The sequence below is a fragment of the Monomorium pharaonis genome, chromosome 1, assembly GCF_013373865.1.
Source record: "Monomorium pharaonis isolate MP-MQ-018 chromosome 1, ASM1337386v2, whole genome shotgun sequence".
Classification (NCBI taxonomy): Eukaryota; Metazoa; Arthropoda; class Insecta; order Hymenoptera; family Formicidae; genus Monomorium; species Monomorium pharaonis.
Window position 1 is genome coordinate 11,545,679 of NC_050467.1, and position 26,739 is coordinate 11,572,417.

General features: G+C 37.8%; 3 protein-coding genes across 3 annotated transcripts in view; 1 reads left to right on the forward strand and 2 right to left on the reverse strand.

Annotated features, from left to right (window-relative positions):
* Positions 1 to 8,458: 8,458 nt before the first annotated feature.
* On the reverse strand, positions 8,459 to 10,868 carry LOC118648335. Its single transcript, XM_036294668.1, has 2 exons — positions 10,656 to 10,868; positions 8,459 to 10,543 (listed from the first exon to the last, which is right to left on the reverse strand). Exons 1-2 carry the CDS (start codon positions 10,855 to 10,857, stop codon positions 10,398 to 10,400), a joined length of 348 nt encoding a protein of 115 aa, XP_036150561.1. The 5' UTR covers positions 10,858 to 10,868; the 3' UTR covers positions 8,459 to 10,397.
* A 2,333-nt stretch (positions 10,869 to 13,201) lies between these two features.
* Positions 13,202 to 13,611, reverse strand: LOC118648330. The gene has a single exon (XM_036294658.1). The coding sequence runs from the start codon at positions 13,609 to 13,611 to the stop codon at positions 13,222 to 13,224; it is 390 nt and encodes a 129-aa protein (XP_036150551.1). The 3' UTR covers positions 13,202 to 13,221.
* An 11,956-nt stretch (positions 13,612 to 25,567) lies between these two features.
* The window catches only part of LOC105831614 (Bardet-Biedl syndrome 5 protein homolog), a 198,213-nt gene continuing 197,041 nt past the window's right edge, over positions 25,568 to 26,739 (forward strand). Inside the window, exon 1 of the mRNA XM_012671848.3 lies at positions 25,568 to 25,643. Coding sequence (XP_012527302.1) covers positions 25,603 to 25,643 — 41 coding nt within the window. The 5' untranslated portion in view covers positions 25,568 to 25,602. The remainder of the gene's footprint in view (positions 25,644 to 26,739) is intronic.

A 26,739-nucleotide genomic window follows, 5' to 3' on the forward strand; every position in this document is an offset into this window, starting at 1 on the left:
GATCGGGGAGCTCCACGCGCTGCGAGAGGGCTCAATTACCCCCTCGCGGAGCATCCCCTCTACTTCGGTGTCGATGATGGCCTGCATGGCCGGGTTGCGCGGTCGGTACCGCTGCTTGATTGGTGTGTGACAGCGTACGCGGATTGTGTGCTGGATGCGGTCGGTGGGTCCGCGCACGTTCTCGAAAAGCGGTAATTCCGTGTCTAGGAATTCGCGGAGGCGCCGTTGCTCGTTTGGGGTAAGGCCCCCGTGGCACGCCCCCGCCACCCGCCGCGGCGTGGCAGCGTAAGCGCGCTTGATCGGCGGCGGAGGAATGGCTCGGCGCAGCCGTGCCCAGAAGTCGACGCCGGCCAAGATTTCGGCGTCGAGGCCCGGCATGATTTGAAAGTCGTGCCAGATCTCGGGGCCGGACGTCGAAACCGGTAGGGTCATGTAGCCCGTGATGTGGGTATTTGACCCGTCGGCCAGGTGGACGCGACCGGTGGCCGGTTTTGTCGGGAATCCGTCGGTTTCTAGTATGGCGGCGGTCTGGGAGCTGACGAAAGAGGCCTCTGAGCCGATGTCCATGAGCGCGAGGAACGGACGGCCGCGGATTCGTAGTGGTAGGTGCGGTCGCGGTTTATAAATTATTCGGAGGGACGGGGCGCGACCGCGCTTCCCTCGGCTCTGGTGGCGTTTCCCGGTGGCGGATGACAGTCCTTCGTTAGTACCCCGTTCTTTCCACACTGCGAACAAAATTTCCGCGGTATGCGTCGGCAATCGAATCTGGTGTGTCCGCGTTGCTTGCACCGCCAGCAGCATTCATTTTTGTCGTAGCTTGTCGCGGCGGCGGCGATTTCCTTCTGCGGGGTCTGTCGCGCTTTGCACTGCTCTTCGATTGTCTCGAAATTTTCGGCGCGTGTCAATAAGTCGTTTGGACGGTGAATCTCCTCGCGGCGTACGTACAGTTTGTATCGCGGCTCCATATTCTCGTATAATATGTCGAGCTGTTCGATGGTAGAATAGCCCCCCGCGCGTCGCATCATTGTAAGTATTTCAGTTGCGAATTTTCGGTATTTTTCTCCCGGTTTTTGTGTGCGCGCCTGTATTTCGCGGCGGAGTTGCGCGATGTAGCGGTGGGGCAGGTAGTAGTCGCGGAATTCGCGTACGAAATCGTCCCAAGCCCCCTAGTTTTGCCGGTTGTTGCGGTACCAGAGGAGAGCCTCTCCTTTGAGCAGTTCCGGGAGTCCGCGGAGTAACTGGCGGTCGTCGTATTCATACCCGGTCTTTAGTTCGTCTATTCGTTCTAGGAAAGACATCGGGTCTTTTCCGTCAAAGTGGCATCCCCACTTCCGTATTTGATTCATGGCCTTAGCGGTAGATTTGCGGGTGCTTTCGGTCGCGGGGGTGTCAATTACAATGCGTGGCGCGTCCGTCGATGTCCCCGGCGGTAATGACATGGCGGGGAATTCCCCTGGGTGTTGTGTGACATAGTCACTCAGGCGACGACGGATTTCGTCGAGCGTTCCGTTTGTATCGAGGCCGAGCCGGCGTAGCGTGACGATTAGTTCGTCTTTCGGTGTGAGGTAGATCCACGTTTTCGGCATTGCTGGTCTATTGTCTCACGGCACGTGTTATCTCGAGTCCCTGTTCGGGCGCCAATGTAACGGACCGTATTTCCCACGCGGGCTTAGTCTGCTAGGATCGGGTGTGAGAAGGTCCCTGAGACAATAGACGCAGTTTTCTTCCGAAATAAAGAGTAGATATGTATTTTAATACTTCGTAATTATGTACAGATTATTTACAGTCGTTGATGTGTCGGTGAGTCGTGTGACGGAAGGTGCTATTTACAAGTGTGGTGTGTGTGTGTGTGTGTGTGTGGGTGTGTATGTGAGTTTTCGCGTCGCGGTCAAAACAGCTGTTTTGCTGTCGCATGCGTAGTTTGCTTGGTGATGATCGCGGTACGCGGTGACGGGCCGGCGGGCAATGCCCTGGCGCGCGAAACGGCGCTTCGTGGCGCGGTGAGGCGAGCGGTACGGCGGGCGGTAACTGCCGATGCCTCGAGACCGGTGATGCGCGGTGTGCGGCGTGAAGCGCGGGGTGTTTACGCCGCGCGATGATTTCTCGGAGATTTTGAGGAAACGCCGGTCGATCTCGAGATCTCTCGAGGGAGGCGGAGAACTCTCCACCCCCGTTGTGTTCGGGCCGGGTGATCGGGCGACTAAGGAAAGTCCGTAGCCGAGAACTCTCGGCGAAGGCGGAGTACGCTCTACCCTCTGCTACGGAGACGACTAGGATCTGGAGTGCGAGCGGTACAGAGAGCTCTCGGTTAAGGCGGAGAACACTCTACCCTATCTGCCGGTCGCAGGAAGCTTCTCAGGATCGTACTCTGGTCGGGATCGGAATCCAGTGTACGGTCGGAGCGAGAAGTGTCGCAGCCTCCACCGGAGCGGCTTTTTATACCCGCTCGGGTGGAGGATCGGGGATCCTCGCGGATCTTCGGGTTTCCCCGCACTTGCTCCCCCCCCCCCGTGGAGGTTGGGAGCGTGCGGGGAAATACGCGGAGCGGAGACGATGTCTCGTCTCGACGCTTTTAATGCGGACGATTAGGACGGGCCGGTGCCCGTTTGTGCGGTCCGGCGGATGTTCGGCCGGACCGCGCGCGGTCGGTGATGCCGGCGGACGGGAGGTTCGTTACACCTGAAATAAAGCACGTTTGTTATTGTTCATACAAACCTTAAAGTGTGTTCACTCACCTCGTTTCTTGTGCGATCCTCTTCCCGACGGCGAATCCTGGGACTGAAATAAAACATCTCGTAAACCAACAGGACCGCGGGTATCCCATAACCTGAAAATCACTTACCCGACGGCGTTCCCGTGCGACGATACGGATCCTGGCGATGACCTGGAGGGACAGCAGCACCTGAAACAAAAAAGAAAAAGGAATTAGTAAAAGTTTAATACGCGTAGTGACCCGCTCGAGACACTGTGTCGACATAATCTGTGAAGCGCGTGAAGTGTTCTCCGACGGCGGCGTTCTAGAGTGTAACAGCGGGCGTTCCAAAGCAGAACGGACATCCGCATCATTATCCTTGTTCCTTGGAAGGTGAAAGGAGCTGGCGACCGAAGGAAAAAGGGCAAATTAAGGTACGTGAGCTCAAGTTCTCGCATGGTTAGTGGTTTACGCCAATCGAATCTCCGGTCACAACCTAACCTTGAAACCGCCCAGCGGGGGCACAGAGGCCGAGGAGCAGCGAAGCGAGCCAGAGGGTGCAGTCAAGCTGCGAGGAGCAGTGACTTCGACCCCGACGACCACACACAGGGAACTGAGCACTGTACGAGCGTCCAGCGTGCGTCTAAGAAGGTTGGGCGAAGCAAAGTCCTACACAGATAATAAATAGCGCGTAAAATTAATAAAAAAGCGCGTTAAAAGTTTCATATTTTATTTAATGATTAATATATCATTTTTCATTCTATTTATCATTTATAGTTTATTCGTTAAAATTCTTAGTTTATCAATATTTTCGCGAGGAACGAAAGGAATCGCGATATATCTAAAAAGGCGTAATTAAAATTGCGTCAAAATTATTACTTTATTGTATAAACTGGCGAGAAGTTAAGTATCGCGTATTAATTGTTCTGTCACATTTAGTAAGCGCTAAGCGCAAAGTTTTACTGCATGATTATCATTTCTAAGCGCAAAGTTTTACTGCGTGATTATTATTTTATTCTCAGGAGACGTTAAGTCCGAAAATTATAATTTTTTCTAAAGGCGTTAAGCATATGCCAGAGCTGTCAAAACGAGTGAGTCCCAGATGCGCACAGTAATAAACGGACACAGCAAGCTGAGTGAAACGGACACAGTAACAAACGGACACAGTGCAAAACGGACACAGTAACAAACGGACACAGACCAAATGCGCACAGAGCGAAACGGACACAGACCAAATGCGCACACTGCACATGCGCACAGACCAAATGCATACACAGAAAGTCGCAAACCCATGTGATGCAGTGAATGCTTTGCACGCACGCACGCGCGCGCGCGCGCGCGCGCGCACACACACACACACACACACACACGGGGAGGTGCAAGGGGGGCCTTCGGCCCCCCTCCCGCACCCACCCCGTCCAAGTCGCTAACCTATGTGGACTTTACTCTGCTTGCAATGTACATGGATTGCATTTGGTCCGTGCGCACGTGCAGTGTGCGCATGTGCAGTGTGCGCATTTGGTCCGTGTGCATTTGGTCCGTGCGCATTTGGTCTGTGTCCGTTTCGCACTGTGTCCGTTTCACTCTGTGCGCATTTGGTCTGTGTTCGTTTCGCACTGTGTCCGTTTCGCTCTGTGCGCATTTGGTCTGTGTCCGTTTGTTACTGTGTCCGTTTGTTACTGTGTCCGTTTATTACTGTGTCCGTTTGGTCTGTGTCCGTTTGTTACTGTGTCCGTTTCACTCACGTTTAATTGTTAGTGGGGGCATCGGGCCCTCCGCATGACCATATATGGTCATTCCCGCGCGCATCCGGCGCGCGGGAAATATTTGCGAGTTTAGCAACAATTGCCAAAATGCAGGTATGCATTTCCGGTGGCATGATTGTTGCTAAGCTGGCTTCGCTACTTCTTTAAGGTGGCTGGTGCGTTGCCCAGTGCGATGACCGGCCGGCAGCGCACGAGGCATGTGTCACCTGACACCTTGTGATAGCGAGCCTTCCTCGGCGAGCTATCTTATAATTTTAATATTTTATTTCCTTTATTCTATAATATAAATTTATTGGTTGTGAGTGTTTCGCTCACAACAAGTAAATAAGTTAATGCTATTTATTTTTAATATGTTTTGCAAAATTTAATTGCTTTTATAAAAAATTATATAATTGCGACAGTTTATAACATATAGGTATATGTAGACAATAACAAGTACCCATATCGATGATTCAAACTGGCGTAGCAGATAGAGTACAAGGTTTGTAATCTTAAGGTCCCGGGTTCAAAACTTACCAGCGGCAAGTAAGAGTAAAATAAAATAATATAATTTAAATTTAAATAATTAATAAAAATTTGTCCCAAATTTAGTATGTACTGTTGATAAGAATAATTAAAAAAAAGAAATTTTTATTTTATTTTTTTATCTCTAGTTGCAGTTTAAAGATATCCGATTTAAGAAATCTTTTAGATGTTAGTTTTATGATATCTTTCTGTTCTCAAAAAACGACGCATTGGTTAACATTCTGACATTATATGTTATCTTTTAGAAGTTTTTTTATGTTATCATTTTCAGAAACAGCATATCTTTTAGAGATCTTTTTGACAACATATTGTTCACGTCATTCTATGACGTCAAAATACGGTACATTTCATGACGTCAGGAATTTGTGACATTCGACCGTCATTTTAATGTCATAAGGGCGTCATTTCGTGACGTCAAGAATAGTCAGTAAATGCCCATTTTGGGACGTCAAAATAACGTGAGCTTGCTACTTGGGATGTACTATATATGCAGTACTTGCATTATGAAAATATCGAAATAACATAATTATAATGTAAAAAAAAAATCGTTGTTTCTCAACAAGCATCACGACCCACTACACCATAGTCACATTTGGAATTGCCTAACTTCCGCGGTCATCTATCCAACTCTGAACCGCCGTCGACGTTGCTTGACTTCGAAGATCGTACGCTACCTAGCCCTTTGTGATGATCCATGAACACTTGATGATCATGAATACATATTTGTTATAGATCAGTTCAATAGATGCGAGAAACATGAAACTTGTAGTTAACTAATATTTTTATAAATAAATATAAATTTACAGTTTTTTTTCCTGATTTTTACATATCCCAGGAAGCAAGCCCACGTCATTTTGACGTCCCAAAATGGTCATATCTGGTCATATGTCGTCAAAATGACCATTTTTTTATATGACCTAAAATATATGTCATGATGACGTCATTTCGAAGTCATATTTCAGGCATGATCTGACGATTATTTTCAGACAGCACACATCCAAAATCGGGACATAAAGACGTCATTAAGACGTATTTTGGACACGGTCTAAAGCGGTGTCTATACAATGAGATTTAAGGCGTAAGGCATAAGCATTTTATATAAGCATATTATATTCAACTTTAAGAGAACTTTTTTAAGAAAACATTTATATCTTGGAAATAATTTCAAAATGGTCAAATTAACCATTTGAACGCTTCAAAGTCTTAGTGCTAAATAGATCGCAATTTCCATCAAATTATAAAAGTTATGGAAAAAGTTAAATTTAACAATGAAATTAATAAGTAAATAAGTTAATGCTATTTATTTTTAATATGTTTTGCAAAATTTAATTGCTTTTATAAAAAATAATATAATTGCGACAGTTTATAACATATAGGTATATGTAGACAATAACAAGTACCCATATCGATGAGTCAAATTGGCGTAGCAGGTAGAGTACAAGGTTCGTAATCCTAAGGTCCCGGGTTCAAACCTAGCAGCGGCAAGTAAGAATAAAATAAAAAATAACATAATTTAAATTTAATTAATTAATAAAAATTTATCCTAAATTTCTCCTAAAATCAGTATGTGCTGTTGATAAAAATAATTTAAAAAAAATGAAATTTTTATTTTATTTTATTTTTCTTTGTAACTGTTGTGTGACGGTTAGATAACATGTAATTATAACATGTTATATTGCTGAGTCGAAAATTGTAACTTACATGTAAGTTACGTGTAATTTCAGAATAACGTAACCTGTTATATTCGGTTACATTGCTGTTACACTGCTACTATATTACTGTGTTTACTGGGAGTTCTGTTAAAATCTGTGAGCGAGGGGTAAATCGTTTTACGAGCATATACTTACCTGAGCGTATTCCTGGTGGAACCTGGCGACTTGGGGAGTCCTGAGTGATCCAGCGACGGCAGCAGCAGCACCTGAAAATAAAAGAGAAATTAATAAAAGTGAAAATAATCCACTCACGTGACAGAGTGATTAATAAATCAAGTAAACATAAGTTACTTATCTTGGGAGCGGATACTACGTTCCGACGGCAGCTCGAGGGAAGGCAGACACGTCCCGACGGCGGTGAATCCTTGCTTCTTGGAAGGTAAAAGGAACTGGTGACCAGGCAGAGACGCGAATCGAGGTCTTCCGAAAGGTTTGTGATTCATTTTCCAAAGCGTATTTCTTTCCTATCACGTTAAAATCGGTCACAACCTAACCTAACCTTGTGACCGACCCTAGGGCAGTGGTGCAAGATTTAGTCCGCTAGCACCTCGGGTACTCTCGGGGCACCTCGGTTGCTCCCGGAGCACCGAGTCGGCCGCGTTCATGCCTCGGCTTTCGGGCCGGCTCGGCCGTTCTCGCCGCGTCTGCCACTACTCGGATATTAAAGAGAGAGAGACATCCGTTTCTTTTTCTCCAAGGCTGCCACGAAAACGTGCGTTCGCGAGCACGTTGATGCTCGACGAAAGCATTTATGCTCGCCCTCCCCTCGCTCGTCTCAAGCGTTGTGGTTGTTAAGCAGATTAATTGATATCTATCATCGATATCATTAATCATATTATTTATTATTATTTGTTATTTAATTTTTTAGTATTAATGTAATTTATCGTCTTTAAAATTATAATAAAATTAATTTCAATAAAAATATAAATTAAATAATAAAATTTGTAATAATTTATTAAATACACAAATAAAAAAGAGCTGATGAGTTAGCAAAAGATTAATGAAAAAAATTTAAATTATTTAAGTGGCTTCCACGCCGCCCATGAGGTGCCACTATATAGCGCGTTAGGTTTTTTTTTGTGGACCTTCGCCAGTAGCCCTATTATACCACATTTAATTTATTGAAATTTTTAACACATCTATTTATAGATGTGAGGTCTAGCATACCAGACTAGTTTTTAATTGTTGCTTAAACATACCTATTATTTATAGATGTAAAGTCTAGCTTACCAGACCTGTTTAATGTTTTAACACATCAATTATTTATAGATGTGAGGTCTAGCATACCAGACTAGTTTTTAATTGTTGCTTAAACACCTATTATTTATAGATGTAAAGTCTAGCTTACCAGACCTGTTTAATGCTTTAACACATCAATTATTTATAGATGTGAGGTCTAGCATACCAGACTAGTTTTTAATTGTTGCTTAAACACACCTATTTATAGATTGTGAAGTCTAGCTTACCAGACCTGTTTAATAGAAAAATAAATTTAAAACATTTTTAAACATTATTATTGTATATTATTAGAAGTGGAAGGTTGATGAATCTCATTATATCATCATCATCATCATTATCACTATCTGCAGCATATAATGTTAAATGACATTTTGCTCTTTTAGGACATGTATAATATAATTGATTAGATGACATTAAAGCTATATGCTTCTCATTAATTTTTATATCTAGAGCAGTTTCTTTTCTCGCTTTCAATGCTGATTTTATAACACAAGTAGCATTGACTACTTCAGACGAAAGTTTCGTTTTTTTGTTTTTAAGTCTGGCAGAAAGGAAAAGATTCTTTCTGAGTCGGCATTTGAATTTGGCAGTGATCTAACAGCATTCAAAAGAGATTTTAAATTGGGAAATTGATCACTGCGTTGAAAAATTTTTTTCCACATTTCATCCAAATTTAACATAATAAAATTATCTTTTTCTACTTCTGTAAAATTTTGATGTAAAGCAAACCATTCTTTTCTTAATCCGTTATCATCAAACCCGCTAAAAGTTTTAGCAATGAAAGAAACATTATTAAATGATGTTTGTCTATTAGGATCACGTAATGCTGTCTCTGCTTCAAAAACTTTTAATTTGGATCATTTATTGGTAGTTTTTTAGAAATTTCTTGAGCAGCAGTAATGTAAAATTGCAAACAGTTCTGTCGAACATTTGCAACTACATCTACGTGTCCTTCTGTAATCAATCCATCAAGATATTTTTCACATTCAGTTCCTAAATATATTTCGTTTAATGATTTTTGATGTTCTATATTTGAAAAATCAAAATTAATATTTACATAATTTAAAAATCTCTGTTTTTAAAAAAGGTTTACAAATCATGGTTAGGAACTGAAGTGATTTAGGTTGTAATAGATGTATTCTTGTTTCTAGTGCTTGAAAGAATGTATTAAACGTATTGAAAAAATGTAAAATATCCCAGTCAGCAAAATGTTAGCAGAATGTCGGCAGATTGGCAACAGATTTGATCAGAACATGTTAGCAGACTGGCCTTATCTGAGGTCGCATTCTGCTTACGTTCTGTTGATAAAACCTGTTGACATTCTATGCCAGCAGACTGGCAACAGAAATCGAGGAGGCCCTGCTAACAAGACCTGACGTCAGATTGGCGGCAAAAAGCGTGCAGAACTTGCACAATAATCTGACGGCAGACTAGCAGCAGAAATCGAACAAACGCTGCTGTTTTGTAGGTATTTAAATTGTGACGTCATTGCTTCATAAATCTTTAAATTTTTTATAATTTTATTTCAAAAAATAACTCTAAATCATTTATTATTAATAAGTTTTATATATATAAGTACACAAATAAATTACAAATTACAAAGTAAGTATACAAATAAATATTATCATTTACAAAATATAACATATATCAAATAAAAGAAAAATCCAAATGTAAAATAAAATTTAGTAATTTAACTTAAAAATATTTTATATTACAGGTTAATCCTCTTCTGGTCTTTCGAGTGAAAAGATGCACCTCTGTCACACAGTCCTAAATCTTTCTCTCTTTGGCAAATCTAAACAGAACAAAACACAAAATTTTAAATTTAACTTTTGTAAGAACAGAGAGTAATGTCTGTTTGTATCAATACTTCTTTTATCGCACATTATACAGCTTTTGAATATTTGGTACAAAAAGACCTCACATAAAGGAAAAATAATATTTAAAAAAACGTGTTGTAGCACTTTTTTGAAATATTAACTATCCAAGAAGCTTCGATAGTTACTATTACAAAAGTGTTACAAATATTAATGTCGTAAACAACAAAAGATATTGAAAAGTGTCAATTGCGATAACCGAGATGATTCCCGTAGAATCAATATAAATGGCACTGAAAAGTGCCGATTGATTGATCTCCACTAGAGCTGTGCGAGGAAGGTTTAATCCCAAAATAGATACGTAAAATCGAGTCAAGTAAACGTTATACCGCAACACCTAATTTTGAAATCAGTTTCGGTGTATGCAGTGCTAAAAAGAACCCGCGGTTCACTCATAAAACAGACGTAAAGATACACACACTAAAAAGTCACGTCCATGTACGGTTGGTGCTTTACATGTATGTGATTCTCGATAATGTGCGTAATCTTTTCATCTGTTTTATTGGTAAACCGGCGTCATTGGACATAACGATTGCTTGGATCAATGTTACATTCCGAGTTGAGACAAAATACTTTCTCACACAGCTTAGCATCTACCGAGACCGGTTGGCATTAAAAAATGCCGATTGTATCTTCTTTCGTTCCGTGGACGTCGTCGCGATGACCTAGTCATCCTTCCCTCTATGTTGGTGAGCAGGGCGAGTAGCAACGTCTCCAGGGAAGTATCTGTAACTATACATAAATAATTACCATATCATCATGTATATCTGTGTCTGTATATGCGCGTGGTGTTCGCTATTCTTATAGTATTATATATTACTCATCATTATTGACATATAATTACCATTATTAATTGTTATTTGCTTCCTCTTCTTGTTCTCGTTCGGGCTCGTCGTTCCAAAAATTACGATTCCTTGGAACCGGCATGCGTGCACGTGGACCTTGCAACTTGGTTCTTGCCCTTTCCTTTGCAACCCGGAGAGCTTCCTTCGCCTGGGTTTGAAACTCCGTACGAGTCGGCTTTGGGAAGTACCGGTTTTTTCCATACAGCGTCTGCAAAAAATGTTATATACACTATTAATTAATAAGACCTGGTAATAATATTAATGCATATTTAAAAAAAAATTTTTATTATATTTACATAAAAGTATGTAACCATATAAACTATGTAACCATAATTAAAGATAAAATACATTATATTAATTTCATATTATGTGAAGTTTCTTTATTATTATCCTTTTAATATACATTTTAAAAATAATGTAAAATGTTTATAAAATATAAAATATAATATAAATATATTATAATGGTATTCGATAATGCCCCCATGGGAACGTTTCAACCGAATCGGGTATGAGGTATCTCTTATCATCGTATGGACTTAGAGCGATTTTCGTTCCGGACACCGTATATACTTCATGCATCTTGGATCTTATGCATGATTGGCGACGCGTCATCTCGATTTCATCTTTCAAACACCGGGTGTAATCATCGAACGTTATGGTTTGCGCTACTACATTATTCTTAACACCTTTCACCTTTTTAGTGTCCTTCTTTCCATCCACCTTCAACGCATACATCTTTGCTCTAAGTCCAACGAACTCGGTCATTATCACACCATTGTTCTCATCTTTCATCAGACCTGTAACTTTTTTATTCTCGAGAGGCATACCGTATATGTTGTCGACTGGATAATCGCTCGTGTCAAACCTAGCGATATCATGTTTCATCGTCTCGTAAATATCCTCGACGAGATATACGACACTGTCGGTGTCGGTATACATGACTCTACATTTATCTCGATATAAAGGTTGCATGTACTCATGGTGAAATTTATATAGACACGTCTTAGAAATATCTAGGATACACATGCCTACGTAAATCGGCTTATATAATTTTATCTCGAGTTTTTTAAGTTCAACGGCGATTAAATTTTCTGCAAAAATACTTTGACTCTGAAAATTTGGTTTCGCGATCATTGCCTCTGCACCATACCGCCCCAACCATTTCGTCAACAACTTAACATCAACATGATTGCGCACATTCTCCATGGTTTTACCAAACACCGCATTATTCATTAATTTATACAAGTTTTTTTCGAAATCATTTTTGGCAAGGGTTCGGAATTGCGTGTTTAACTCTATGTATTTACAGAGCCATGGAGATTGTGCGAATTTTAACACGCGGTATATCTTCGTGATACGAAGACCGTGACGCGTGCACTGTTGCAGGTTGCGGTAATGAATGACGTAACGTTTCTTATCATACAGCGTAGCGAGAAGTTTATATTCATGCTTGCCAGGTGGTTTATCACGTGTTGGGCAGAAAGATAGGTCAGTGTGCTCATCGTGAAGGTCTCGAGGATACTCGAGATCAACTTCGAGAATGTATCCTGCTGGTGAATCAAGAGCAATCGCATTTACATCAAAATTTGAGACGTCTTCAACCCATTGAAATTCTTCATAGGGCAACGGCTGACACATTGCCCAGCCATACAAATTATTAACATCGAAGTACATAAGATATGAGGATGGTTTCGATGGGTCGTACGTCTGCATATATTTGTTGTTAGCCTGTGCATATCTGCCTGAACTGAGACCGCCGCGTATACCACGCTCGATGAACATTACCATGTCGATGTCAGTAAGCAGTTCGAAAGTAACGTTAGTATATTTTAACATAGCGTCCCATGTGTATTCGGGGAGAGTGTAATAATGTGCGGGATCGAGACTGTAATTTTCTAAGCATTTATCGCGGAAATTTTCAAAAATGTCGGCTAATAACAACACATCCGTTTTCAAATATAAATCGCTATATTCGCTCAACGTTTGAATGAAGAATCGCTTCCAGACATTCTCGGCGTGCGCTCTCGGATACAGTATCACCGGTCAAGGAACTGTAAAATGATTCGCGCGGTGGTAAACACGTGTCCTGCAGCTTGTCCACGCAATCCACGTACTCGTACGGAAATACACCTTTTCGTGTCAATAAATCAAAATCCTCGTCAGATAAATGTAAAAATTTGGAACGTACAATTTTTAATTTTTTTTTGCCTAAAAATGATGCCAATTTTTCGAGACTAGTATTTAAAAATTTATATGAATCAATAAACCGTAGTTTTATATAATTACGTGGGTCTAATTTATCAGCAGTATCTACGACATGTTTTGTGAAAGAAATGTACTTTTCTTTCGTGATGGGGAGTACGTCAATCTTCCCTTTGAACGCAGTGGCTATTTCCTTAATAATAAAATGTGAATCGTATCCAGATATTCCATAAATTATGGAAAATAATCGGTATGTATGATGCATTTTGGTAATTTAGATTACAAAGAGAATGTGCGAGACCACGGTAACGACTAGTCAAATGGCAATGATTGCGCACCCGCGTATCGTCCGACGTGAACGGTTTATCGCAGATGACACCACGTCGCGCTACGGTATGCCTCCAATTGTTCCTTCGATAACGTTTCCATGGGGACATTAGTGGATAAACGAATCTTAACATTATGCGTCAATTCTTCCAGTTGTTTGGTAAACCATGCAATACAATCTTTATCGCGACGAAACTTATAGGTAGATAACGCATCGTTGTACGAGCATCGCACGTAATATCCGATGCTGAACACTTCATGTTGTTGATATGTGTACGACGCTTGCTCTGCATCATGTTGTGTCTTCCGCAGCACACACTCGAGGTCTGCGTAGACGATGAATGGCACTCGTTCCTTGTGGTTTATATTCCGGAAATTTAGCCATTTGTCGTCTTCGGCGGGCAATCTGATAGCGCAGTCATTCATCGTCTGGCAGTCCACATCGTGCGATTGTAGCCTTTCGCAAGATGGAAAATAGTGCAAGCATCTGTAAAAATAAGAAAAACATTTTTACTAACTTTTTTTTGCTAAATTATGAGAATATTCTTTTCAATATACATACTGGTCGCAAATGTATTTTTTGTGCTTCTTTTTACTCAGTTGGGAGTTGACGAGGTGGGACAGATTTTTTATCCAAGCAAAGTGACCCATGCTGTGTTCGCGCGAATTTTGCAAATATAATAAATTGACATGTTTCTCTCTCTTGTTGTTGAAGAGTCGCAGCGAAAGAATCTTTAGCATTGCCATTTCCTTTTTAATTCCATAGACGTTAATTGATACAGTGTTGAGTCTCTCGAATTTTCCAATGTCCTTTAGTGTAACGGGAAACTCGATGTCGTCAAACTTTAGAACTATTGTATAATGCGGATATGATGACTCTCTATCACTGTCTTTCGGCAGGGTGTAGAGCGGCAACCACTGACCACGCGAAGCATGCATTGTCCTTCGAATTAACATTCACTACCGCACGTTTCATCATTATTTCTCGCGGCAAAGTCACGTAACACCTCGCGTGTAAAGGATTGTACTTGTTTATTTACAGTCAAATTGAGAATTCGCGACAGCGCCCCGCTATCACGTTCTTGAAACTTTTCGAGTAACGCTAATGTGGGCTCGACAACGCGTCGCTCATACCATTCGCTTAAATCCGACATTCGAAATAGTTCACAATTTTTAGTGTTTATACTTTTGTTTGCACGTTTATCACCTGTTACAAACACACCATTAAATATGGTATTCACTTTCACACTATTGTGTTTTTCTAGAGCGTCCCGCACTCGCTCGAGCACTATACTGCCTGCGTCTTCTAAAAACGTTCGCGGTTCGATGTAATTTACGTTATTTACCACACCGGTTAAAACACGATTCTCGAACGCCGTATCTATTTCTCGCCACACGAGTCTGTCAGCGTTATTACTAGCGGTCGCGTAATTACCGCCGACGTGCACAAAACGCCTTTGTAATCGTGACTTTTCACCCTCGAGTCGCGCGATCCTCGCCACCAATGATTGTCTTTGTCCGACGGCAAGCTGAGGACGCTTAACGCGGTTATGTTCCTCGAGCTGTTGCATAAATTCGTCGCATCGCTGCAACCATGTAAAACACTCATCCAAGGTAGCGATTCTGTCGGCTTGCTCTGACAGCTCGCGTTCCACTTGCTCAAAATTATTCTCCATTTCTATAATGTCTTTTTAGCACTGTTTTAAAACAACATACAATCTTCAACAGGACACTTGCATGTAATTTGCCAAACACTGCATATAGCTGCGCACCTAATGCAGAATCGAAATTTGTCTTGAATTTCAAAGTGCATTAGCTTGCTTCACGTCGAATAAAAACACATATCTCCATCTCTTGCTCAGAGAGAACATATTCATCATCATCATTGTTCAAAAGATTAGAAAATTCGCGATAAGTGTGTAATATTTTCTCTACGTAAGGATTGTCAGTCTCATAACAAAAGTAACTCATTCCTGCTATCATTTCAATATACCTTCCAACACCTGCTGGTATCTCAATGAGATGAAAACAGCTTTCCTGAGTCTTTTGTACAATTTGTTTTGCTATATTATATTCACTTTCATTGGTGTCAACCCAATTCAGTATCTCTCTATGTAATTTTTGCTTCACATGATGAGGCCAATCATAAACAAATTGATCATGTATGTAAACTTCCTGTATTACGATGCGTTCGTGCGTTCCGCGTATCCGAGTTCTCGATCGCGTAGAAATTGCACTGGTGATATTCGCTGCACATGCATTCGTTTTTCAGAATCGTCATTATTAAGAACATAAATGACATCTTCTACTTCAAATTCAACTCGTTCATTCATGTTGTATAATTTTATATTGAAAGTCTTTAATGTGTGCACACAGGACACATATTGCACGGAATCAACACAAACATAGGCTGACTGCAATTCGAACAGTATTTGCCTACCGAACGCGTCAGTTACATGTTTTCGAAAGGCGTGCATTATGTTAAAATATGTGTCCGCTATTTGCATGATACATTCGGTACAAGCCGAATAAGTACCACCTGTAGTGTAATAAAAATATATGGCACAATGTTTCGTACGTATAGTTATCGCACTCACTTCAGCATGTGTCAAATGTTTCTCGATGGTATCATTAAACTCTTCACTGCAATCACTTGTATAATTACTGTCCTCAGATACTACACTCTCTTCATCCTCATCATCTATCACATCCTCAAAGTTAACATCTATAATGTCCATCATGCCATCATCATCCATTTGGATCACATCATTCACAAAATTTTCATTATTTACATCATTTACAAAGTTTTCCAAATTATTAAACTGATCGTTCATTTTTCATGTCACGTTAATTCACATTCACTCGAATCATTTTTTCGCATCGCTCTCGGATCACCAAATGCGATATCATGCACTTCCCGACCATTTATATGTATATGCTCTTCATTTCTTTGTTTTAGTCGAAACATCATTATATCAGCATTAGTACATCTACGCTTGACTTTTGCAAGATTTGCATTCTTTGAATGCGCGACTTTGAATGATCTCATCAGAAGGTATCAAATGATTTATGTACATGCCTAAAACATTTTTGTCACAGCAGCCATCATACATCAGTGCTTGATTTTTGCAAGATTCTTCAAATGTATGTGCGATTTTTGATCTTATCAGAAGATATCAAATAATGTACATGTCTAAAACGTGATTTTTTTAATGATCTCATCAGAAAATACGTATCAAATGACTTGTGTACGTGCCTAAAGCATATTTTGCATCACAGCCGCCATACATCGGCGCTTGACTTTTGCAAAATTTGCATTCTTTGAATATATGTGTGATTTTTGATCTCATCAGAAGTATGATGCATGTGTCTAAAATGTATCAAGTGATAAATGTGTCTAAAACGTATTAAGTGATGCATGTGTTTAAAAACGTAAACTGCGGGATTTGTTCCCATTATTATTATTGGGGTATGTGAAAGGGTGTACAATATAAAAAGAGTTTAGGCATCGGTACCCGTTTGTTACTGGACAGCAAAGGTTTCTGAAACGTTACTGCAATCGGTGAAAGACGAACTCCTCGAGGATGAACTATTACGTTCCGATCCAGCAAAATGACACGTGTGATAAACCGTAAGTATTTTCAATTTTTATTTTTTTTCTTTCTATATTTTCTTCTACATTTATTCGCACTTTTATTTCTAATTCCCTGTATTCTTTTTACAGAACATTATCGCAGCCGCGCTATATTCCGCGCATCTTGGGAAGGAGATATGCTTTGACTGCTACAGCATATAAATATTTGGACATCGGAATCGGGATGGAATCTATGCCCTGTGTAGAATTATTGATTGGTGACAACCGAAGTCGCATAGGTCACCTACACCTGACGTATGCGATATGGAAAACGTCGAGAGACATGCGGATATTGTACAACTCATGCAGGCAGCTGTACCTTCTTCAAGAATTTCGATTAATGATTTAGTTATAGATCTCATAAATATACGTAAAGAAAATATTGTAAAGTTAACATTATATAATACTAGTATGTATAGGAAATCAACCATACAATTTTTATTAGAACTGGAAGATTGTGTTGAACAAGTATGCTACCAATTGCATCAAAATATTTATATTGTTGGTGAAAAATATAAACAATTTGTTACTATTTTACGTTAAAATCATTTCACTAATAAAAGTGATACTGTAAAGATATTACATGAAAAATATGATAAGATGTGTCTCGTAGATTGTGAGTTATTGGCTTATGCATCCGACAATATTGTATATGATGCTTTACAAAACGAATAAATGAAAAAAGTTTCATAGATTGTGAACTTATGCATCAGACAAATATTGCATATGATACGTTATGAAATAAATAAATGAAAAAATTTATAAATAATTATTCTAACTTATTTTCTCTCTTTATTATTCCTTTGCGGTGAAATGGCGTGTGCAGAACTTGGTAGGAGGTACACAGATAAAGTGCGATGGGCGAGAACGTATATATGTGACTGCGTATGAAAAAACGAATGAAAGAGAAAGAGAGAATGATAAGAATACATGGTTGAAGATATCACGTACAGGTGACAAAAACATTCAGTAGAAGGAGATCGCGAGCATCGCGGCAATGGCTGCTGAAAGGGATCATGTATGGGTAAGAGAGATAGATTCGCAACAGAGGGAGAGCGCGAGCACCGCAGCGATGGCTGCAACGGCGGTGGGCGGCGGACGGCGGGCGGCGGTGGCGGCGGCGGACCCCGATTCCCCCTCTACCGGTCGCGGACCCGAAAATCCCGCGTTAGCAATTCCCGCGCCGCGAGACCCCCCGATCCGCGTGACGTCATACCTCCGCGCGTCTACGAGTTCCCTTCGCACACCCGCTCCCCCCTCGGAGCACCTGGGTTAGAACCGGCCTAGTATCAACTACTCAAGTATATTTTAAAAGACTTAAAGAAGTTTAATAAACATCTATTTAAAAATTGATTAAACGGGCTTGATGATTAAATGATTAAAATCAACCAACGGGATTATAGTGAAGCAAAAACTTGGCGTGCCCGGCTTAAAACGCCCGACTTAAAATGATGAATGTTATACAATATGAAAATTATTTGTACGAATAAAATAATTAAAAAAATAATAACTTATGAAAAACTTCACAAAGTTAAAAAAGATATGTCAAATATATATGTCAAGTATATAAACGTATTCAAAAATGGTGCTATTCAAAAATTATTTGAAAAATGGGAATATAAGTGATAACATATAATAAAGCAAAAACTGACAGATAGTAAAGCAATATCCGAGTCACATTAATTGCATTCTTGTATATATATTTATCAATATCAATAACATAGACATAGAGCCTTGGAAATTCAGAAAAAATACGAGCCGGGCACGCCAAGTTTTTGCTTCACTATAATCCCGTTGGTTGATTTTAATCATTTAATCATCAAGCCCGTTTAAGCAATTTTTAAATAGATGTTTATTAAACTTCTTTAAGTCTTTTAAAATATACCTGGCTAACTGTATTGATCTCAAATTTATTTTGGAAAGCACGCATTTATGTACTTGGCGTATCTTTTTTACCTTTTTAAGGTTTTTTTAATATATCATTATTCCGCAGCAGCCGCGAGTAGTTCGCGAGATGGCTGCTAGGCGAGGGCACGGCGCTTCTCCTTCTCGTGAGAAAATTTACACCAAAAGGCTTATAAAAGAAAATCACCCACAGCAACAAATTATCTCTCGATGTGTATAGTGAATTCAATAGGTTTACCTAACAACAAAGTGTAGTATCATTTTTGTCACTCGAAGAGAGTCCCTTGGGCCTTGAATAGAGCTTCAGAGAATTGAGAAAATATAAAAATATAATTTTAACCCTTGATCCTTGATCTTATGCAGTGGCCAGGAAGGAGCAAGAAATACTATAGCTACTTCCTAGATAGATTATATTGTTGCGTTCGCCCAGCAAAACTGCCTTTCTCTCTCTCACTCACGCACTCCCGCACGAAATAAGAAAGACGTTTTCTCTCTTTCAAAACTCTTTAATGTAGCTTGAAATACAGAACGTTTTTGGACAAAGAAACACAGCACGTCCGTTCAGGTTGATAGCTCCGGATCAAATCTAACGAGCACGTCCGCGTAAACAGCGTGGTTGCTAAGGAGGACGCCGCGCAGCCGAGAGCCGAAATGCATCGTACGTCCAGCGCGATCATAACACTATGTTTAGAGGCTAAGATTCAGAAAGTTAGATATACAGCTTGGTACTAGCTATTTTTTCTAGATAGATGCTAGACAGAATTTAGAAAAACTATTCAGAACCTAGCTATATGCAAGGCGAAATTTCTACGCGGGTATTGTCATTGTCATCGTCGTCATCACCCGATGCCCAGTTAATATACCGTGCATATTTTATCATTGGTTCTACGTTGATACTAGTGATATTCTTGGTATTTACTGCAAAATATTCTCAGTATATTCTACGAAGCAGAAGAAGACGGAAATAGGAATGTACTCAGTATGTTCTCAGTACGTATCTCGAATGTTCTCAGAACTTACGCAATGTACTGCTGCAATCCTTCGAACATTCTTAGCATCTACATGTGCTGTATGGGTATGGTCACCCATTTATATTTTATTTAATAACTTCATTAATAATCAACGTTTTGAGTTGAAATTTCATGATTATATTTATCAAAGTGTTGCTCATTAGATTTTCAATTCAAAGTTATAAAATATTTATCATATTATACATATATTATTTATAAAAATGTAACAATACTGCATAAAGAAATAGCAAACAAGCGCTACTTTTTAGTCCTCAGGACATCCTCAGGACATCCACCGGACGTCCTGAGGATACTATGGGATTTCCTCAGAATATCCTCAAAAATAGCAAACAATGACCACTTTTTGTCAGAATTTTAAAGATTTTTTTTAAGATTTCTGATAAATGTTCCGATTTTTTATAAGAATTGAAACGTTTTTCAGAAAAATTTAAAAAATTAAAAATTCTGATTAATTAAAAAAATTTTTGAATATTTCTAAGTATTTTTAAAAGATTTTGAGAATTAAAATAATTTTAACAAAAAATAAAAAGTTCTAATTATTTCTACGGTAATTTTGTAAGAGGAAGAAAACTATGTATTTCAGCCAAGCAACAGTCGTACCTGTTAAAGTATGTTTAATCTCTGTACCCAAGAAAACGGTCACCCATCTAAGTGTCAACCATCGCCGACGTTGCTTGACTTCAAAAACCCTTCTAACGCTTCGAAATGATCCATGAGTACTTGTTTATGCATACATATTTGTTATATCATTACAATAGATGTTGTTAGAAGGATGAAACATATATAGTTAACTTATATTTTTATAAATAAATATAAAGTTTATAGTTTTTTTTACTCATTTTTACATATGCGCGCGAAATAACATGTGGAATAACTTATTAAAAAACCTGTTTGTGCTTCGTTCGTATAAAATAAAATAAAATTTTTGAGTGAGTCTCAGATGCGCACAGTAATAAACGGACACAGCAGGCTGAATGAAACGGACATAGACCAAATGCGCACAGACCAAATGCGCACGGACCAAATGCGCACGGACCAAATGCGCACAGTCGCAAACCCATGTGGTGCAGAGAATGCTTTACGCGCGCGCGCGCGCACGCACGCACGCACACACACACGCACACACACACACACACACACACACACACACACACACACATGGGGGGGGGGGTGCAAGGGGGGGCTTCGCCCTCCCCCCTCCCGCACCCGCTCCGTCGGTAGAGGTGCGGAGGGGAGGGGGCGAAGCCCCCTTTCCTTCTAACCCCCCCCCCCCCGGTGTGTGTGTGTGTGTGTGTGTGTGCGCGCGCGCGCGCGCGTAAAGCATTCTCTGTACCACATGGGTTTGCGACTGTGCGCATTTGGTCCGTGCGCATTTAGTCCGTGCGCATTTGGTCCGTGCGCATTTGGTCTGTGCCCATTTGGTCTGTGTCCGTTTCACTCAGCCTGCTGTGTCCCGAAAGTCGCAACCCATGTGGTAAGTCTGTTGGTTACTGTGTCTGTTTAGTCTGTGCGCATTTCGTCCGTGCGCATTTGGTCCGTGCGCATTTGGTCCGTTCGCATTTGGTTGAGGGCAGGAGCTGGAAGATTTTAAGTAGAGGGAGGACGGTCGGACGGAGTGAGAGAGGAATGGAGAGGAAATACTTTGGAAAGGCAGAGAGGACGTCCGGAGGAGGCAGCAAGAGAGGATGGGGGAAATAGAGGAGAAAGAAGAGGATGAAGATGGGGAGGGGGAGGGAATGAAAGGGATGTAGAGGGATCGTGGAGAGGAGAGGAGGGGGGGGGGTAAATGTCTGTGAAGCTACACAATGGCAGGTCGGTAGGTGGAAATAAGATATGTAATGTATGTAATGAGATTTTGATAGGGAAGAAAGTGGGAGACAAGGGACTTCCGCTTCGCTGCAAATGTGATAGTCCTGGTATTATGTATTTTTTTTTGTATTGTATGGTTGTATATTTTATGTTTTGTATATATAGATGTTAGAGTATGTTGTATCAATAAGAAGTTGTAAGGGGTTTGGTGGGCCCTTTAAAACATCCTGGTAACCCCGTAAGGGAAACCGGAATAAACTTCTAATAAGAACAATCTATTGGTATAAAAAGACCACATAACTTTTTTATAAAAAAGCATGATATTCTAACAAATATTTATATGCACAAAATGTCATGGTTTTTTTATTCTTTTTCTTATTTTGTGCATATTAAAATAAAATGATAAAAAATAAATATTTTACAAAATATTTTCTAATTTATATAAAATGTTCTTTATTATACAAAAAACAATGTCGTGTTTTTTTTTAAATATATAAATAGAAAGAGAGAGAGAGAGAGAGAGAGAGAGAGAGAGAGAGAGAGAGAGAGAGAGAGAGAGAGAGAGAGAAAGGGAGAAAAAGAAGAAAAACAAATATAAAACCAGGTAATGATGTCAAAAATATACATAGTTATTTAAAAAAAATGATATTTATATAAAAAATATAATTATTAATATCATGTTTCCTGTAAAAACAGTTTTGTGGTTTTTTGTATTAATTGATTTTTTTCTTATTTTATGCATAATATTATTAAAATAAAATGAATATTTTACAAAATATTTCATAGTTCTTTTCATAATTTTTTCATAGGTTTTTTTTTTGCACAACAGGAAATATTCTATATAAATTATAAAGTGTTTCGTAAAATATTCATTTTTTATCATTCTATTTTAATAATATTATGCACAAAATAAGAGAAAGAATCAATTGGTATAAAAAAACCACATAACTGTTTTTACAAAAAAACATAATATTATGTAATATTTATATGCACAAAACATCATGGTTTTTTTCTTGTAAGAACACTTACGTGGTTTTCTTATACCAATTGGTTCTTTCTCTTATTTTGTGCATATTATTAAAGTAAAATCATGAAAAGTGAACATTTTACAAAATATTTCATAGTTTCGTTTTTTTACAAAAAGGAAACATTTTATATAAATTATAAAGTATTTCGTAAAATATCTATTTTTCATCATTTTATTTTAATATTATAAATAAACCACATAACTGTTTTTACAAAAAAACATGATGTATATTAAATATTATATCATAAATATATTTTTTATATAAATGACTTTTTTGTAAAAACAGCTATGCATTTTTTAATATCATTACCTGATTTTATATTTGTTTTTCTTTCTTCTTTCTTTTTTTTCTCTCTCTCTTTATTTCTCTCCGTATTTATCTCTAAAAAAACATAGCATTGTGTAATAAATATTATGTCATAAATAATTATATTTTTCGTATAAATAATATTAAAAAATAAATATGTATTTTCTTCATATTATTACCTGGATTTATATTTCTTTTCTTCTTTCCTTTCCCGCCCCCCCCCCTCTCTCTCTCTCTCTCTCTCTTTATTTATCAATCTATTTTTATCTTTTTCTTGTCTATTTTTCGATTACAAATATGTAATCTTAGAATTTGCACACATACAACAATAGCGGCAACAATACAATCGCGATTAGCAGCCAACTTTAGGGTTACATGGCTATTTTAAAAGAGGATAGGATATAACCTGAGTTGTAAAGTGCCTAACGGTCTGCATCGGATCTTAGTAATAGGTATAATTCTTTAATTAAATGTAATTTTTTTATTTTAAACCGTGCGCTGTCGGTGCGCAGTTTAAAATAAGAAAATTTAATTTAATTAAAGAATTATATCCATCAATAAGATCCGATGCAGACCGTTAGGCGATTTACAACTCATTGATTTATATATTTAACATATTATAGTCGGTTAGAATCAATGTACAGATATAACCAAAATTTTCGTTTATTTATTTTTCAATTTGCGAAATACGAATCTTTTTTTCTAGGTTTCTAATCTTATTTCTAATAGCACGATATTGTTTCTGAAAGTTTTTTTTAGGGGGCGACGGGACCATTTCATATATATAAATTGTAGATTTTTTGTATAAAGCAAATATTGTCATTAGGTGACTAATAAATAACAATTCTTTTTATTTATCAGAACAAATCGTACGTCGCCCCCTTTATTGTTGTGCGTACTTTAATTGTGTAAAAGTTTTGCATTCTGTTATTCCAAATTAAAAATACAAGTTCGCAAAAAATGTCGGACTCTGTCACTCCAGGATCCCTTAAGTTGAATTTGCAGGAAGTATATTGTTATTATTTTTTATTCAACAAAGTATATTGCAAAAATGCTATTTTCGGCACATAAAAATGTTTTATTCAGTTAATTTATAAGTCAGTTATATAGAATTTCTTAATGGTTCTTTGGGTAACTGATTATGAAAATTACCTGAAAAATGTAAAATTTAAATTGGCAGCTACAAAATATCAAATAAAATGCCCACATAGCACGGAATATTACAGTAGTATTACAGAAATATTGTTCCCCTATTACAATATTACAGTGAAATATCGTATAAATATTGCAGAAATATTACCGAAATATTACTACAATATTAAAATGTCCGCCGAAATAGATCACAGTAATATAATGGTGATATATCACGAATGTATTACTGTAATATTTACGTAGTATTTTTGTAATATTACGAAATTTAGGATTCTGGATACTCATTCGACATTTATGAAAAATATGATCTCAAAGACGAGAAATTTAAACTAAAAATTCTACACCATTTTCAAATAAAAATATCTAAATAAAGAAATATTTTTACTAGATAGTTTAACACACTTATAAAATACTTCGACTACTGTTTCATTGAGTAAATAAACTGCAAAAAAATGAATGTATAGTATTAGAATCTAGACATATTCGTTTACGGCTATTAATTCATTAATTGTTAAGGAAAAAATTTAGTTTTTACAGTATTTTACAAGTGTTGAAACTGTCAAAGTGTTTTTTCATCCAGATATCTTTTATTTAAAAATAGCATGAATAAAATTATAGTGTAATTTTTTCATTTCTGAAGTCACATTTTCAAACTAACAATTATTATAAACCCTCATTTAATTTAGTAAGTGATATCAATTCTAACGTATTGCTATTTAAAATGTAATATCGCTACAATATAACCTAATATTTTAATGTTATTTATAAACGTATAATATGTCAGTAATATTTCTGTAATATTTTACTGTAATATGTAATATTGTTGATATATTGCAATTTTGCTGCGATATTACTGTAATATTCCGTGCTATGTGGGTGATTTCAAAAATATTATTCCAGGATTTTTTTCTCGAAAACTATGCATTTTAACGGAAAATTAAAAGAGATCTTTTTTATTAATACAAATTTTTTGTAGAATACGGCTATATTTTTTATCCCCGAATTTTGAATTTTTATGTTTGACGTTCGCCATTTTGAATTTTTAAAGCAGTGTGATAAGAAATCTAGCCTGTGGAAAAGATTCTAATCTACCTAATGCTCCTTTAAATTTTTTCGTCGCTTACAATGTCTGTAAGATTTTCTAAAAAGAAATTGGTTCAAAAGTTGTTTAAGACATCTTGTTATTCAGTTTTGATGTATTTTAGATTAGTTTAAAGATTTTTTTTCTAATAATCTTAAAATATTTTTTTTTTAATATCACAAGAATTTTTAATCGTTTTTGAACGTTTTCTGTAATTATTAAAATTTTTTTACTTTTATTAAACTACAATAAATTTTAACCTTTTAATTAGTTAATATTTGTAAATTTTTTCTCATTTATGTATTTAATTAAATGTCTAAATAGCAGTTTGTAAATACAAGGTATACTTACATTGCGAAAAATAAGACTCATTATTGTTATGTGTCTGTTGGTATGACAACAATATTGATTTTCAACCTGACACAGGTTTAAGTCCACTACAGTCCACGTTTTTATCAGCTGACGCTCGAAATGTGGCAGGACAACGAAGTCAAATTTGACATTTCTCATTCGTAATTATAAAATTTAATTATTCGTAAACTGTTCAGCTTTTAGATGTAACTAGTGTAAAATGTCAAATTTATTATAAAAGTGTATCTCTATTAAGCGTGCTCTGCACATTTACGAAGCGAAATTATTAAGAAAGTTATCTAATTTTTTTATATAATATAAGAATTTTATTAACTTTCGTAAATAATTTTAGATAAGATTAATATACAGGCATTTCTGAATTTTTTCAAATCTCTTTATCTGTATAGGTTTTTTTAAATAAATTTCTAAAATAATATCAAAAGAGAGAGAGAAAGAGAGAAAGAGAGAGAGAGAGTGCGCGCGCGCGCGCGTGTGTGTGTGTGTCAAAGAAGTATCACCATATGCTTCGGTGATCAAATTGAATAGGATGCCCTCGGAATGATGGGAGATCAAGGTTCAAACACTGGCTCAGGTTTTATTTTTTGCAATATTTTCTTTACCGTCTTTTCTGAAGTAAGGGAAACATTTTATAGATGCTTGCTACCAATTATATTGTTAGCATCAAAAGATATTAAATTGCTACTCAATTTAATTAAATTGACTAGCAATTTAATATCTTTTCACGCTAAAAATATAATTTGTAATATTACATATTTTGGTGAAAAAACTGTGTATTAAGATTGACGAATTCATTAGCGTACAGTATATGCTGGTGATTATAAATTTAAATGATTAATTATATACGCAAACACAGGGCCGCCGTAAGCGGGCGTGCAAGGCGTGTACACGGGCGATACCATCAGTAAGCGCTAATTTGATATCAAATTAAAAATATAATTTTATAATTTTTTTCAAAATACTTCAAAATTTTTTCATTTTATAGCTTTATGAATATTCTCAGCCAACACGATTCAGACTATAAACAGGAAGCACCAAATTCAAACTTATATATGGATGCTTGAATATCTAGCGGCGGTGCCGAACATTTACAATACCGCTGCTCAAAAGTTCGGAAACGGTTTCCTAATTTCAGAGCTAGAGAAAAATTTCAATATCTCCATAAAAAGTAGTCACAGAAAAAAGAGCAGGGTCTATAAGGCGTTTTTTGATTCCTTATAGAATTGGTTCATGCAGAAA

Bases quoted from the DNA above. Each gene is read 5' to 3' on its own strand.
- LOC118648335 (XM_036294668.1), bottom strand. From the start codon at position 10,857: ATGGAAAAAACCGGTACTTCCCAAAGCCGACTCGTACGGAGTTTCAAA. The intron at 10,544-10,655 runs GTAATTATATGT...ATTTATGTATAG, and splicing joins GCAAATAACAATTAATAATG to TTACAGATACTTCCCTGGAG.
- LOC118648330 (XM_036294658.1), bottom strand. From the start codon at position 13,611: ATGAATGACTGCGCTATCAGATTGCCCGCCGAAGACGACAAATGGCTA.